We start from the raw sequence: 14,026 nt of genomic DNA, 5'->3' as shown, positions 1-14,026 counted from the left end.
AGAAGAATACTTTTGAAGAAACAACCGAAGTCTCTTATACACGTTAGGACATGTTTGTGCAACGAGATGCTACGAAATGACGGGAACTATTTTTTGGAGGCTGTTCAATCTCATGGAAAGGAGCTCCAGGCATACTGAGGTAATACAGTTTTTAACGTGTCTTTTCACACGCATTTGATCAGAGAGAACATGTTCTGCGAGCGTCCGGGCCCTGGGGAGCCGGGGCCCTGCTGGTGGGGATGGAGGACAGCAGCCACCAAGGAGACCAGGGTGGTGCCGACAACCCCGAGTTACCACTGGACCCCAAGGTCCCCCTTCTGAAAGCAGGGACTCCGCTCACCACGACCACAGGACCCAGAGGGGGAGGCACCCCCTGTCCATCAGTGGGTGATGGACAAGCAACATGTGCCAGTCCACACAACGGGATGTCATTCTGTCCGCAGAGGAAGTCGTGACACCTGCTGCCACACGACGGCCCCTGAGCAGCCTGCCCGGGCCCGGGGTCCGGCTGGAGTGAGCGTCCATGGGGACGGAGGTTCAGCTGGGAAGAGGAGGAAGTTCTGGAGGATGGTGGTGGTCAGTAATGAAGGCCACTGGATCCTCACATGAGAGCGGTCACTTCGTGCTTTTCTGCGTTTTGCAGATTTTCTACAGCAAGCACCATGCTGGCCGGTCGCACGGCTGGTTTCGGTGAGAGGACACGTCTCTGCGTGGCACCTCCTCTCTGGGGACCGTGTTAACTGCCTCGTGTTCATATTTAATTAAACACACGCCACCCCTTCCCTGGAAGCAGGCAGGGGCTCCGTCGTGACGGTCACCTCGCTCGCTGACGAAGCTGGTGAGCCCACCTCTGCGGGAACCAGTTCTGCAACAGGAGAGGAGCTGTTTCCTGGACACTTCCACACACCGGCTCGTCATCTGCTCAGGCTCGCGTCTCCAGATAAACACGACGGGAGATAACGCAGTTCAATACCCGACAGAGACGGGGAAACACACAGAACAACGCTTGTCGGGGCTGCGACGCAGGCCAGGAGCCCCGAACTGACTAGAACCACGTGGATCTGCCGTCGGCTCTGGCAGGAAAGTACATTTGGTGGCTCAACCATCAGGTGGTTCACCTCGATGTGATTCTTAGGAAACGTGTTTCTGTCTAAATGTGGGGGACAAAACAGGCTTGTGAAGACTTGTGGGGGACAAAACCAAGCCTGAACTATGGGGCCTGCAATCCCTGAAGGACAGGGACAGGGCTCAGGGTCCCCAGCTCTGTGCCCCGAGGAGCAGGAGCCCTCCCCCCACAAACAGGGGACAGCGGAGCTGCGTGGACAGGTGAACCCCTCACCATCAGCCACGCAGCCCTCAGCAGACTGGCCGCCTGCTCCCCACATGCTGTGTGAGGGATGAGTGAGTGAGTGATGAGCAGATGAGATCTTTCTGCCAAGAACACCCATGTTCCCCTCCGGGAACCTCCGGCAGGATCCGAGTTCACAGACGGAAGAGAAGCAGCAGAGAAGTCCTCCCAAGGGTCCCGTCCCCGTGGACCCTCTGCTGGCGGCACCTCTGAGGCCCTGGCGCCCGGACAGGTGAGAAGTCCCTGCTCACAGACAGCGACGTCGGAGGTGCGGGCAGCGGTCTGTGCCCTCCCGGCCAGGACAGTGCACCTCAGGGCACCACGCCCATCGGATGCCACCGAGAATTCAGTCCCAGAAAATAAACCGCCTGCTGTATCCCCGGCCTGGTGCCCCCTGGGGTGGCCTGCCCAGGCTCCCCCAGGACCAAGGAGCCTCGCCCCTACGCTGGCCACCCCCACCCACCGGCGCTCTCCCCAAGGCCCCCACCAGCACCCAGAAGACACCCGCTTCTGCACAGCACACTGAGCCCTGACCCTGTCCGTCACTGCCCTGGGACCCTGGGCTGCCGCGGAAACCCAGACCTCCTGGGACCGCAGGGAGGCCCCTCGTGGGGGGCAATGTGGGGACTTCCGGTCAGGATGGCGGGTAGGTAAACGCAGTGTCCGTCCTCCCACAACCACATCAAAGTTACAACTAAACTACAGAACAACCATCATTCAAAACTGTCTGACACCGAGCTGAATGGAAGTCCTGCAACTACGGGATTAAAGCAGCAGCCACATGGAGACTGGTAGGAGGGGGGGGGCGGGGGGGGCGGAGCTGGTCCCACACCCACATGTGGCGGATAAAAATCAGGAGGACACCTCGGCTGGAAGGTCCTCCCTGAGGTCTGAGGGGGTCCCCGTCCCGCACCAGGTGCCCCGCTCAGGGTCCCAGGGCCAGGAAGAGAATCCCCATCACTTCTGGCTGGAAAACCAGCAGGAACTGAGGCTCAGGGAGGCTGAGGCGGCTGGAGCCCCAGGCGGCTCCTTAAAGGGCCCGCGCACGGACTTCTCGGACTCTCTCCCTCTAAGCTTGGAGGGGAGGCAGCTCGAGGGGCACCAGAGACACACAGGGAAGAACTGAGCTGTTTGGCACTGGAGCGAGGGCTGGAGAGGGGGCTTTCTCAGGGACAGACGTGCTGTCAGAGGCCTTTGTTCCTTTGGTGAGCCGTTCCCTGGGGCGGCAGACAGCCCCCATATCTGGACTCCAGCAACCTGGCTCACACTGGTAGCCCCGCCCTGGTGACTCCCTGAGGCCCCGCCCCACCCAACTCTCAGGCCCACCCAAGCTGTTGCCAGTTGATTAACCATAGGATTGGCCTGTCTTGGATCCTGCTTCAGTTTTTCCTGAATACTTTCAAACAAGCAGCATCTGGTCTCAGCGAGCCCCATACCTCTCGTTAAGTAATACGCAGAAACAAACACAGGGAGGCAGCCAAAATGAGGAGACAAAGAAACAAGTCCCAAATGAAAGAATAGAACAAAACCCCAAGAAAAGAACTAAGCGAAATGGAGATAAGCAACCTAACAGATGCTGAGTTCAAAATACTGCTTATAAGGATGCTCAGTGAACTTAGTGAGGGCCTCAAGAGCATAAAAAAGGACCAGTCAGAAATGAAGGAGGCACTAACTGAAATAAAGAATAATTTGCACAGATTCAACAGTAGAGTAGGTAAAGCCAAGAAGTAAACCATCGATTTGGAATATAAGGAAGCAAAAAACACCCAATCAGAACAGCAAAAAGAAAAAAAAATTTTTTAAAAATGAGGATAGTGTAAGGAGCCTCTGGGACAACTTCAAGCGTGCCAACATTCGCATCTTGGGGGTGCCAGAAGGAGAAGAGAGAAAACAAGAAATTGAAAACCTATTTGAAACAATAATGGCAGAAACTTCCCTAACTTGGTGAAGGAAACAGACATACAAGTCCAGGAAGCACAGAGAGTCCCAACCAAGATGAACCCCAAGAGGCCCACACCAAGACAAATCATCATCAAAATGCAAAAGGTTCAAGACAAAGAGAGAATCTTAAAAGCAGCAAGAGAAAGGCACCTAGTTACCTATAAGGGAGTTCCCATTAGGCTGTCAGCTGATTTCTCAAAAGAAACTTTGCAGGCCAGAAGGGAGTGGCAAGAAATATTCAGAGTGATGAAAAGCAAGAACCTACAACCAAAATTACTCTATCCTGCAAAGCTGTCATTTAGAATCGATGGCCATATAAAGAGTTTCCCAGACAAGAAATAGCTAAAGGAGTTCATCACCACCAAACCGTTATTATATGAAATGATGAAGGGTCTTTTTAAAGAAAAAAATAAAATATATGAACAAACAAAATGTCAATGAATACATATCTATTGACAATTGAATCTACAAACAAAATGAACAGGCAGAGCAGAAACATTGTCATAGATACAGAGAACATTTTGTTGGTTACCAGATGGGAGGGGGGTTGGGGGAATGGGTGAAAAAGGTGAAGGGATTAAGAAGTACAAATTCATTGCTAGACTGACAAACCTCAAAGGGAAAGGGGTTGTGGGGGTGCGAAGAAATAAACCAAAGAACTTATATGCATAACCAATGGACACAGACAATAGTGTGGGAAGAGGCGGGAAGGGAGTAGGAGGGGGGAGGAGGGGGTCAATGGGGCAAAAATGAGGAACATCTGTAATACATTCAAAAATAAAGATTTTAAAAAAAGAAAAAAAAAGAGCAATGTGGGGTGTCTCTGAAACACTTGAGCTTAGCTCTGACAGCAGCGTGAAGGACTGAACTGCGTCCCCCCCAAATACTTTCTCCTAAGCCCCAAGACTGAGATGAAACCTTATGTGGAAACACCTCCTGCAGAGGTAATGTGTTGAGATGAGGTCACACGGAGCAGGTCGGCCCTGAAACAACACGGCTGTCTCCACGAGAAGGGAACGGCACACACGAGCGTGCACACATAAGCATGCACATACACGAGTGTGCACACACAGAAGCATACACACAAAAGCATGCACATACATGAGCGTGCACACACGGGCATGCACACACGAGCGTGTGCACACAGAAGCGTGCACACAAGCATGCACATACACGAGTGTGCACACACACACACACCCAGAGAACACCCAGTGCTGACAGGCAGAGACGATGCTTCCACAGCCCAGGGACCCCGAGGGGTGACGACCACACCAGAGCAGGAGGGGCACAGCCCAGGGGTCGCCCAGGCTCGGGAGAGCACACCCTGCCATGGCCACAGGTGGCATCGTGCTGAAAGGGCTCTCAGTGTATCTCAGTCCAGCGGTCACTCGGTGAACAGATTTTCTGTGGATGGTTTGCTTCTAAACCCCGTGTATGAGGGACGGAAGTGTCTGAGCCAGCATGGGACACAGAGGAGGTGACGCAGACAGGGAGGCCCTCACTGACCCAGGGGCTGGGCTGCGAGGAGGCAGCAATGGGTCAACCCGGAGGGCAGGGCACAGACCACAGGATCGGGGGCGCACGTGGAGGCCGCCCTGTGCCACCCCCTGGAGATGACGTGGGTGAGGAGGACCCGCCCAGGAGGCCCAGCATGAAGGTCACGGGCTGGACGCGCTCAGAGGGCCCAGTCCCGCACCGCTGGCCGCCCGATCTGACACGGCCCGAGCCGCTGCGAGCGCCCGGGTGTGAGCGCAGCCTCCGCTCTGAGGCCGCCCAGGGACCGGAGCCTCCGGGAAACTGTCCCTCTGGTCACACCCACACTGTCCTGAGGAGCCGCCCTGTGCGTCCCCTGGGCCACCGACCCTTGCCCACAGCGGCGGCCCTCCCCAGGACTCAGGCCGGGTCCCTCCCCGGCAGGCCCGGGCCCAGCCTCCGCCGCACTGACCGCCTTCTCACCAACCTTATGGAGCAGCGATCCGCTCATCAATTTGAGCCCAAACTTCTAGAACAAGTTATGAAACAGAGCATTTCAGGAATGTCCAGTGTCTGCTTGTTGTGCCAGTTCGACCACGCACGGTGTATCTGCGCCTGTGTGCCAGGCGGGGGTCAGTTACCCACAGTCCGCTCCTCGGAGTACTTTCCGGGCAGCAGGCCTGTCCGGCGGGCTTCCCAGGACGAGGAGGCCTCTGTGCTGCCCCAGCCACGCCGTGGCCCATGCCGTGGCCCACGCAGCTCTGAGCCCCGAGGTCAGTGTGAGAGAACCGCCCTCAGCCCACAGACGCTGAGCCTCGTCTTCCACACTGAGCCTCACGGCCTGAATCTCGGACGCACCCGCCAGGCTCCCCGACTGGGCCTGGGCACAGCGTCTGGGCTGAGGCTCAGCCAACAGAGAAAGGCCTTCGGGGTCAGAGACAACAGCGCTTACTCCACAGCGATAAGAACAGATGTTCGGGGAGCAATGATTCAGGCAGGAGCCCTAAGAGTGTCCGGATGAGGAGACAGAGGTGATGGGTGTGCATGAGGTAGGACGGGGACTATGACATCACAGCGGGAGGGCGTTGCTCCGGGTGCAGACATCTCGACGCAGCGACGCCGATTCTAAACAAGGCTGTGACCTCAGTCCAGTCTCAGCACATCTGCCTTCCTGCTCCCTCGGGGAGCAGCTCTTCGAGATACAATGTTGCCCTGGGCCCGATGCAAAGGTTACTGTGTCCGTTCCAACGGCCAAGGTTTGAGGCGTCAGACAGGCAGGGCGCCTCCTCTGGCTCCATTTTGTATTGTTACTTATATATTGTTATTTGTTGTTGTTGTTGTTTTACAGGCTCACAGCAAAACTGAAGTAACAGCAGAGATTTCGCATGTTCCTCCCTCCTGCACCGCCTCCCCACCATCAACACCCCCACCGTGCGGGACATTTGTCACAGCTGCTGAACCTGCCCGGACACATCGTCGTCACCCAGAGTCCACAGGTGACATCAGAGTTCACGCTGTGTTGTCCATTAGACAGATTGTGTGATGACGTGTCCACCCTCACAGCACCACACAGAGCGGGTTCCCTGCCCGGAACCCTCTGGGCTCCCCCGCTCATCCCCCCCAACCCCACAGCAGCCACAGATCCGTCCCCGTCCCCTGGCTCTCTCTCCTCCAGGTGTCACAAGTTGGGGTCACAGTGAGCAGCCTTCCAGACCGGCTCCCCTCACTCAGCCACATGCACTTCAGGTTCCGCCACGACTTTCTGGCTTCATCGTGCTGAGTGACAGCCCACAGTCCAGATGGACACAGTGTCCTCACCTACAGAGGGACGTCTTGGTTGCTCCCAAGTTTGACAATTCGGAATGAAGCTGCTATAAACATCTGCGTGCAGGTGACCACGTGACGTCAGTCACATCTGGGTAAGCACCAAGCAGTGTGGTTGCCGGGTCACTGGTCAGAGGACGTGATGTTTGGTTTGTCCTCCAAAGGGGCGCACCGTTTGCCTTCCCGTCGGCTGTGAGGGAGCCGGGCGTCCCTCCAGGGTGCAGGCCGGACACGGGCAACCGCACGCACGGGTGGGGTCCAGTCGCCCAGCCCACTCGCCCTCACCAAGTTCTTTCTGCGGGAAACACTCTCGGTGACCTGCCCCCTCCCTCCCTGCCCCCTTGTGGGTGGACGCTGACCCTCCACTTCCTCAGGAACCCGGTCACCTCGTCGCCAGCATCCGTCGGGGGTCACGACTCCCACTGCCGCGCCCCGCCCTCAGCACCGTGCACAGTCGGCACTGCCTCGCCCGGGGCCTCCCCGCCAGCCGCGAAACCACTCCACGGCGGCCCGGTGACCTGCCCCCAGCCAGTGCCAGTGGGCCCCGCGGTAGCCACGGGCTGTTCTCCTTGTTCCTCCCTGGAAGGACCTCCTGTGGCGGTGGGGACACTGCAGTCCCCTGATGCCCCCGACGCGGTGGTCCCGGAATCAGCCCATCACCAATCCTCTGCTTCTGATGCCCAGAGTCTCCCATCTCGGGGGCCTGGCAGCTCGTGGCACCCCGCAACCACCAGCTCTGCTCCCCTTCCAGGTGAGACTCCCAAGGTTCCCAGGGCGCAGGGCCCCAGCCTGGCCCAGACGCGCAGCCAAGGCTCCGGACAGCAATGCTCGTGGTCTTGCAGAGCCCGCAGGGCAGACACTGGGCCTGAGGTCCAGAAAGGCCCCTTCCCAGCCCCAAGCCTGGGGGTCACGGTCTGTCCCACCCTCACTCCCCCGTCCTGCTGCTGCCCTGCGGACACGTGGGCCCAGCAACGCCAACCGCAACTTGACCTTGTCACCAGCGTGGCTCCAGAGACCAGTCTGGTCTGAGGACGACCCCCCCTCGCCCTTAAACGCTGCTGTCGTCGAGCCGGCGTGCCCACCACGGTGCCCAAGAGAAACAGTCGTGCGGCACGTCTCCGTGACCGAGAGGTTCCTTCCCACTGCCAGTGACACAGTCACGTTTCCAACCCCGACTGATGCAAGTGTCAGATCCCGGCTGTGCAGGAGGGAAGGGGTGAGCGCCCGGCTGCCCACGGCACGAGCCGGCGGGGCCTGCAGCCCAGTCCTCGCCCGGACACAGGCCTGGGAGTCGGACGGGCTGGCTCTGCCCCCCACCCAGTGGAGAGCCGGCTGCCGGGCTCGGGGACAAGGGGACAGGGCGCCTCCTGTGCGCAGACAACCCCAGGACGGCTCAGAACCACTGGCGCCTTCAGAGACGAGCCGAGATGGACACAGGGACACACGAATGAAAGACTCCCTTTCCAGCTCCGAGATAAAAGTTACACTTTCTGTCCCCAGGCCTGAAGAGCAGCCGTTAATTACCACAGGAGAGTTTTATCCAAGACACGATGTTTCTCTGACTTCTGGTGAAGGCGATTTGTTTCCAAACCTTTTCTTCTTTAAAACAGAACACAGCAAAGAAGTGCTGACCCAGGAGGCAGCCGCCCACACTCCTCCAACAAGGACAAGGGACAGCTCGCGGCCTCCAGGCTCTGGGTGTCACTGGGCGGCTCGGGCTGAGCGGCGATGTCCCCAGAACAATGGTCCCCTCAGGGACCCCAGACTCAGCTCACCTCCCGCGGTCCTCACCTGCGTGTGGTCACTGCAGTTACCGGCGGGTGTGACCGCTCCATGAGCCAACATCTGCTGTGTGGGACCGACCGAAACACAGACACACGGCCAACAGGAGGGAACTGGGCGCCCAGAACTAGCCCTCTCGATGTGACACTGGGCAGGGACCCCACAGAGGGCAAGCGGACCGGAGCTGTGGTGTGGGAAGTCCCTGCACCTGGCCGGGCAGGGAGGACCCGTGTCCTCCGGGCACCGCCTCACGGGGTGGGGGTCCAGGAGGTGAAAACAATCAAAGTCGGACCCCCCAGGACCCCTAGCAGAGCGAGTGCTTCTCTTTCTGCTGGTGGGGGCTCTGGCCTCCGGGATGCAAAGAACGTCTGTAAAGTGCGTGAAAGGAGCCAGGGAGCCCCCCCCCACCCCATGACCTGTGAGGCCAGAGCCGGGCTGGGCTCGGACAAAGCACCTGGGGGAGGAGGAGGCCAGAGAGGGTCTCCCGTAGGCCCACACGGGCCCCAGAAGTGTCTCTGAACCTGTTGGGGGGATGGAGAAGGCTCAGCCAGGACACCCCCACAGTAAGGGCACCAGAGCTCCACCTCCGCAGGGACCACGGTCAAACCCAGTCTCTCGGGCTGGACAGTGCTCTGCGGGCACGAGTCCGGGCAGCCGCCTCCGTCGGTGCCAGCGTGCGCACAGAGGCCTCCGGCGGGGGCAGACCTACCTTCTGGAGCGGGGGCCGGCGGCTCCGGGGGGTCCATGCTGCAGCGCTGAAGCCTGGGCCCTGGGCAGCCCTGCGGGAGGAGAGAGGGGGTCAGGGGCAGGTGGGGGCTGCCCTCGGCCCACAGGTGCCCCAGGGCCAGCGGCCGGGGGAGATGCGGTTCAGTCCCAGAGGTGAGAAGGAGCTCACTGCCTACTCGCCACAAGGACGAGGAAAACTAAATACCCTGGAGCGAACCCCAACGGAGTCCCGTGTGCCCACCTTCCCTGCGCAGCAACCAGGGTTCTGCCGCCGGTTCCCGCCTCCCAGCCCAGCACCCGAGCCCCCTCTGCTCCATCCAGACCCCAGGCTGAGGGGAGAAGTGAACACGCAAGGTATACCTTGTCTTCCTCCTCCTCCACCCAACACTTAGGGTTTCGAATGAAGAACTGACTGCCCGGGATGGAGACCCAGGCTGACCACTTTCCTAAACTGATCTCTGCTTGGTTCTCTCTTCTCTGCATTTCTCTTTCCCACGCGCTCACAGGGAAACCGAGTCTCGGCACAGGTGCGAAGCCAGATGCATCGTGAGAAGGCGTGTCCCTCGCTGTTGTCACGGAGACCAAAAGTTCCCTGTTTCTAGAGCTACACCTGCCCCAGCTTCTAGCAGAGCAGTTGGGTGAAGGCGCAGTCGGCTCCGGAGGCCACCTCTGCTGAGGCAGCCATCCGGGTCTCCAGTGACGCCCTGCGGGTGCCGCAGAGGGGACAAGCACAGCCGGACGGGGGCGGCCCTGAGCCCATCTGCAGCTCCCTCCACACCCCCGAGGGCAGGCCCTGGAGTCTGGGGCAGCACAGGCGAATGCCAACCACCCCTGCGAGTTGCTGTCACCTGATTAACAGGAAGCCCACTTGTTGGCACTTACAGGGGACACAGCCCGAGCGGCCCCAAGTTCCGCTGAGCTGGGGAGGCCCTTTGGAATCTGCCACGGGGCAGAGAGCAGCTCCCCAGAACCTTCCACTGTGCCCGAGGCTGGCTCGCACCTGGCCGGCTCGGAGCAGCTGCCGGGTCTGAGGGCCAGGCTCAGACCTGCTCGCGGGATGAGTAAGACGACGCACGGAATTCTTTCCACCAGAGCTCAGCACCTGGAAGCCACGGTGCTCTGGCCTCTGAAACATGCTCGTCGGGAATCCTCGAGTCCCCGGGCTGAGTCTACACTGAGCCCACCGGAGTCCTGTCCTGAGCGGGGCAGGCGGCTCCACCCTCAGGCCATTTGGACACTGGGCCGAAGTAAGACGGAGCCTGGCCCAGCAGGGACCAGCCAAGCGACTCCATGTGCTGGAACCTGACTGTATTCGTCCAAAGCCAGAGGCCTCCCAGCCCCCAGCCTGGAGCCTCCTCTCAAGTGGGCATGAGCACCACTTAGCAACACCCTCCTGCTCCAGCTCACATCTCGGGGCTCCGATCGGAAACCCGGCTGAGGTCAGGACTCCCTCCCAGCGGAGAAAGGAGGCCAAGGCCAGGCTGGGACAGTAACGTGCTGAGCACACTTCCATCCGAATAAACTCTCTGGCCTCTCTTGTCCGGTCGGTCAGCTCTTGTCGTCCACACCAATGAGGGACAACAGGGGTTCAAAAATCGTGCCTCTATTTGACTTTGGAGCTTGAACGTCCACATTGCTTTCTTTAAAAATAATAATGAGCCCTGGCCGGTTTGGCTCAGCGGTTGGAGCGTCGGCCTGAGGTACAGAGACACCCGGGTTCGGTTCCCGCTAAGGGCACATACCTTGGTTACAGTTTGTCCCCGGCCCTGGTTGGTCGTGCAGGTGGCAGCCACTCGATGTGTCCCTTTCACATCGATGTTTCTCTCTCTCTCTCTCTTCCTCTCTCTCCCTCCCATTCTATCTGAACAAAAAATGGGAAAATGTCCTCGAGTGAGGATAAAAAATAAAAAATAAATAATAATAATAATGACACGCACGTGTGAGGGTCTGGTCCCCAACGCCAGACAGCAAGCCCCCGGCCCGATCAGAAGCACAGCCTGTGCCCTGGGACCCCGAGACCTCGCTGCACGGCTATCCGTGAACAGAGTGTTCATTCCTGCTGTTTTCTTCATAAACTCCCCAGTTCAAGAGTCCCGAGTGGTTCACTGAGTGGAGATTCTGGGGCGAAGACTGCGCCCCCAATCAGCAGCCCCGAGGTGAGCGGCCAGCTTGTCTCTACAGGGGCACAGCCTTCCCCTGCGCCCCTCACCACGGGCACCGCAAGGCCGACAGCTGGGACACGATTTCACTTTAAAAAGTCATTTCTAGTATCAGAAAGTGGCTCATGGAAGAGAAAAGGTTTAAACCTAAAAAAGTACTTTTAATATTTTTTAAAGTCTTCTGAATATTGTTCATAAAACATCGACCACCCACAGACAGCGCTTCCTCCCAGCGGGTGTGCAGGTGTGTTTCTGAACGACAGAAAGAACAGCGGGAGGAAGCAGCACACGCGTGCCTGTGACTGGTCACTTTTATGAAATGACCGGTCATCTTGAAAATTCACACACAAGAGCAAACAAAGAAGCAAGCACGGGCGTCTAGGCCTGGCCACTTTGGAAGGGCTGGAGGGATCGGGAGGGAGGCAATGGGGGGATGATGGGGGGGGGCTGGTGGGAGGTGAGAGGGTCTCTGCTAGCTCTGCACCCCAGCCTCACCTGTTCTTGGGCAGGGGAGCTCACAGCCACCCCTCGAGGCACAGCCACTCTGTGGGCCTGGCCCTGCCCGCACCCTGCAGTCATGGCCTCATCTCGGGACCTTGCCAAGTTCCCCAGACCCGGAACTGGCCCCTCCTTCTTCCAAAGTCAGAGCTCCGGGAGGCCGCAGGGAGAGCTGTGGTCCGCCCGCCTACCGGCCGCACACCTGCCCCCCCCCACTGTCCCATGTCACCCCACCACCTTTCTACCCGCACAGACTGTGACGTGTGAATTACACATCCGCGTCTCAGCACCTCGGGATTTGAGTTTCTCACTGTGGCACCCCTGTGATGCTTCGTGCAAGAACAGAAAAACAAATCTCACCACAGGGTTTCCAAGTTTTTACAACTTGTCCAAAACCATTACTCACAGAGCAGTACCGTCATAATCACTGCATTTTTATTCCGCTCTAACTTAGGCAGAACATTAAAGAGCATTTCCTGCCATTGCTTCCCAGTTCTGTAAGTACCCTGAAGTTCTGCGCAGTGACCAGGCAGGCGGGGCACAGTCCAGACTCGGCCCGGGCCCCTCGCTGAGCCCTCAACACCAGGACGCCTCTGTCCAGATTCCCAAAGCGTTTTCCTCAAACTTCACTACACGAAACCCCAGAGAACATGTACATCTCCCAACATCCAGATGATGAACTTGGTAGAACTAGAAAGTCGGCCTCGACTTGCACAAGATAAAAAACTGTTTTGAAAAACTTTGAATGTTGCCTCGTCCTTAATTGTCTGAAATCCTTCGATGGAGGAACTGATCACTTACAAAAGAGCCCTAGGTGAATGCCTGCGAGGTCTCCGGGTGCCTACCTGCAGGCCAGGGCCACCAAGTCACACCCCAGGGCCAAGCAAACAGAGCTGAGCGCTCAGGGGCCAGGGTTAGGGTTAGGGTTAGGGTTGGGGTTCACACCTTTCTTCTCTCAGAGGGGTTATTCCTACAAAAGAGACACTCAGACTACATTCTAAGCCAGTGGTTCTCGACCGTCCTGATGCTGTGACCCTGTAATACAGCTCCTCATGTTGTGGTGACCCCCAACCATGAAATTGTTTTCGTTGCTACTTCCTAAGTGTAATTTTGCTACTTTTATGAATCGCCGTCGGAAATACGTGGTTTCCGATGGTCCCAGGTGACCCCTGTGAAAGGGTCGTTCAACCCCCAAAGGGGTGGCGCCCCCAGGTTGAGAACCGCTGGCCATATCCATGCAGTGAAAACTGTCACCCCTGCAGCGTTCTGCCCGGAGGGAACCCGAGTCTCTGCCGCAGGAGGTGGGCTGGGGCGGCTACCTAACCCCTCTGGGCTCGGCCAGAGAAAGGGGGGCGGGCTGCAGCCCGGGAATGAGGACGTTTCACCTCCAGCAAGTCTCCGCACCAGCGAGCCCGCGGCTCTCCCAGGACACCGGCCCCGTTAAAAGCCAAGACGCCGGCTCCGATTTCTCGGGCGACACGAGGGGCCACGGAGGGGGGGGTCGCCAGGTGCCCACGGGCACCTGCTGCCCAGGGGCCGCCCACCTGCCTCTGCAGCGGGGCAGGTGCCCGCGGGAACCGTCGCACACGGGCTTCTTAAGGGGTGATTATCTTCACCCTGCAGGGACCCAGGACTGTGCCTTCGCAGGACAAGGCACGCGACTGCTCCCCACACACCCCGACTCGTCCTCAGCTTCAGTGGGGTCGGGCTCCGCCGCCTCCAGCCGCCGCCCAGGGTCCCGGCACCTTCCTGAGCGGGGAGTCCCCGCCCAGCGCCGAGGTCCCGGGGACCAGGGCCCCGCGCAGAAAGCGGGGTCTGCTCCCAGGGCCCCACCCATTACCTGCACTGTGCCCACGAGACAGGGGCCACCAGCTGAAGTTGGGGGGCTGCTCGCGGCCCCGTTAACTGCACTGTCTGTGGCGGGAACAGGGGCACCAGGCTAAAGTTGGGGGACTGCCCTGGGCCGGAGATCACCAGGCGGAGACCCCCCTGCCCTGCCCCACGGGCCCGCACTCACCCCGCCGGGACCCCCGCCGCCGTCCCTCCGAGCGCCCCTCTCCCCGCCCCGCGTCCGCCGCTGGGATGCGCTCGGCCCCGCCCACGGGGAGGAAGCCCCACCCCCCACCGTGATTGGCCAGCCCGGGCGGTGCCAGGAGCCCACTGGCTGAGAGGCCTGCCCGTTCCTCGGCCGCGCCCCGCCCTCGCGCCAGCGCATTCCTAAGAGGCCACGTGGCCGCCCGCACCCCCGCCCCGCGGCCCCACGCCCGGCTCTGCA

At 59.3% G+C, this 14,026-nt stretch overlaps 1 protein-coding gene across 3 annotated transcripts in view; it reads right to left on the bottom strand.

Annotated features, from left to right (window-relative positions):
- Positions 1-13,780, bottom strand: part of ARHGEF10 (Rho guanine nucleotide exchange factor 10) — a 72,539-nt gene extending 58,759 nt beyond the window's left edge. For all 3 annotated transcript variants that reach the window (XM_036250234.1, XM_036250235.1, XM_036250233.1), the window contains exons 1-2: positions 13,769-13,780; positions 9,078-9,147 (exon numbers count right to left, since the gene is read on the bottom strand). In XM_036250234.1, coding sequence (XP_036106127.1) covers positions 9,078-9,114 — 37 coding nt within the window. In that variant the 5' untranslated portion in view covers positions 9,115-9,147; positions 13,769-13,780. The remainder of the gene's footprint in view (positions 1-9,077; positions 9,148-13,768) is intronic.
- Between the last annotated feature and the right edge of the window lie 246 nt (positions 13,781-14,026).

This window comes from Molossus molossus, unplaced genomic scaffold (assembly GCF_014108415.1).
Source record: "Molossus molossus isolate mMolMol1 unplaced genomic scaffold, mMolMol1.p scaffold_m16_p_9, whole genome shotgun sequence".
In the NCBI taxonomy this organism is placed as follows: Eukaryota; Metazoa; Chordata; class Mammalia; order Chiroptera; family Molossidae; genus Molossus; species Molossus molossus.
This window is presented reverse-complemented; position numbering and strand designations above follow the sequence as displayed.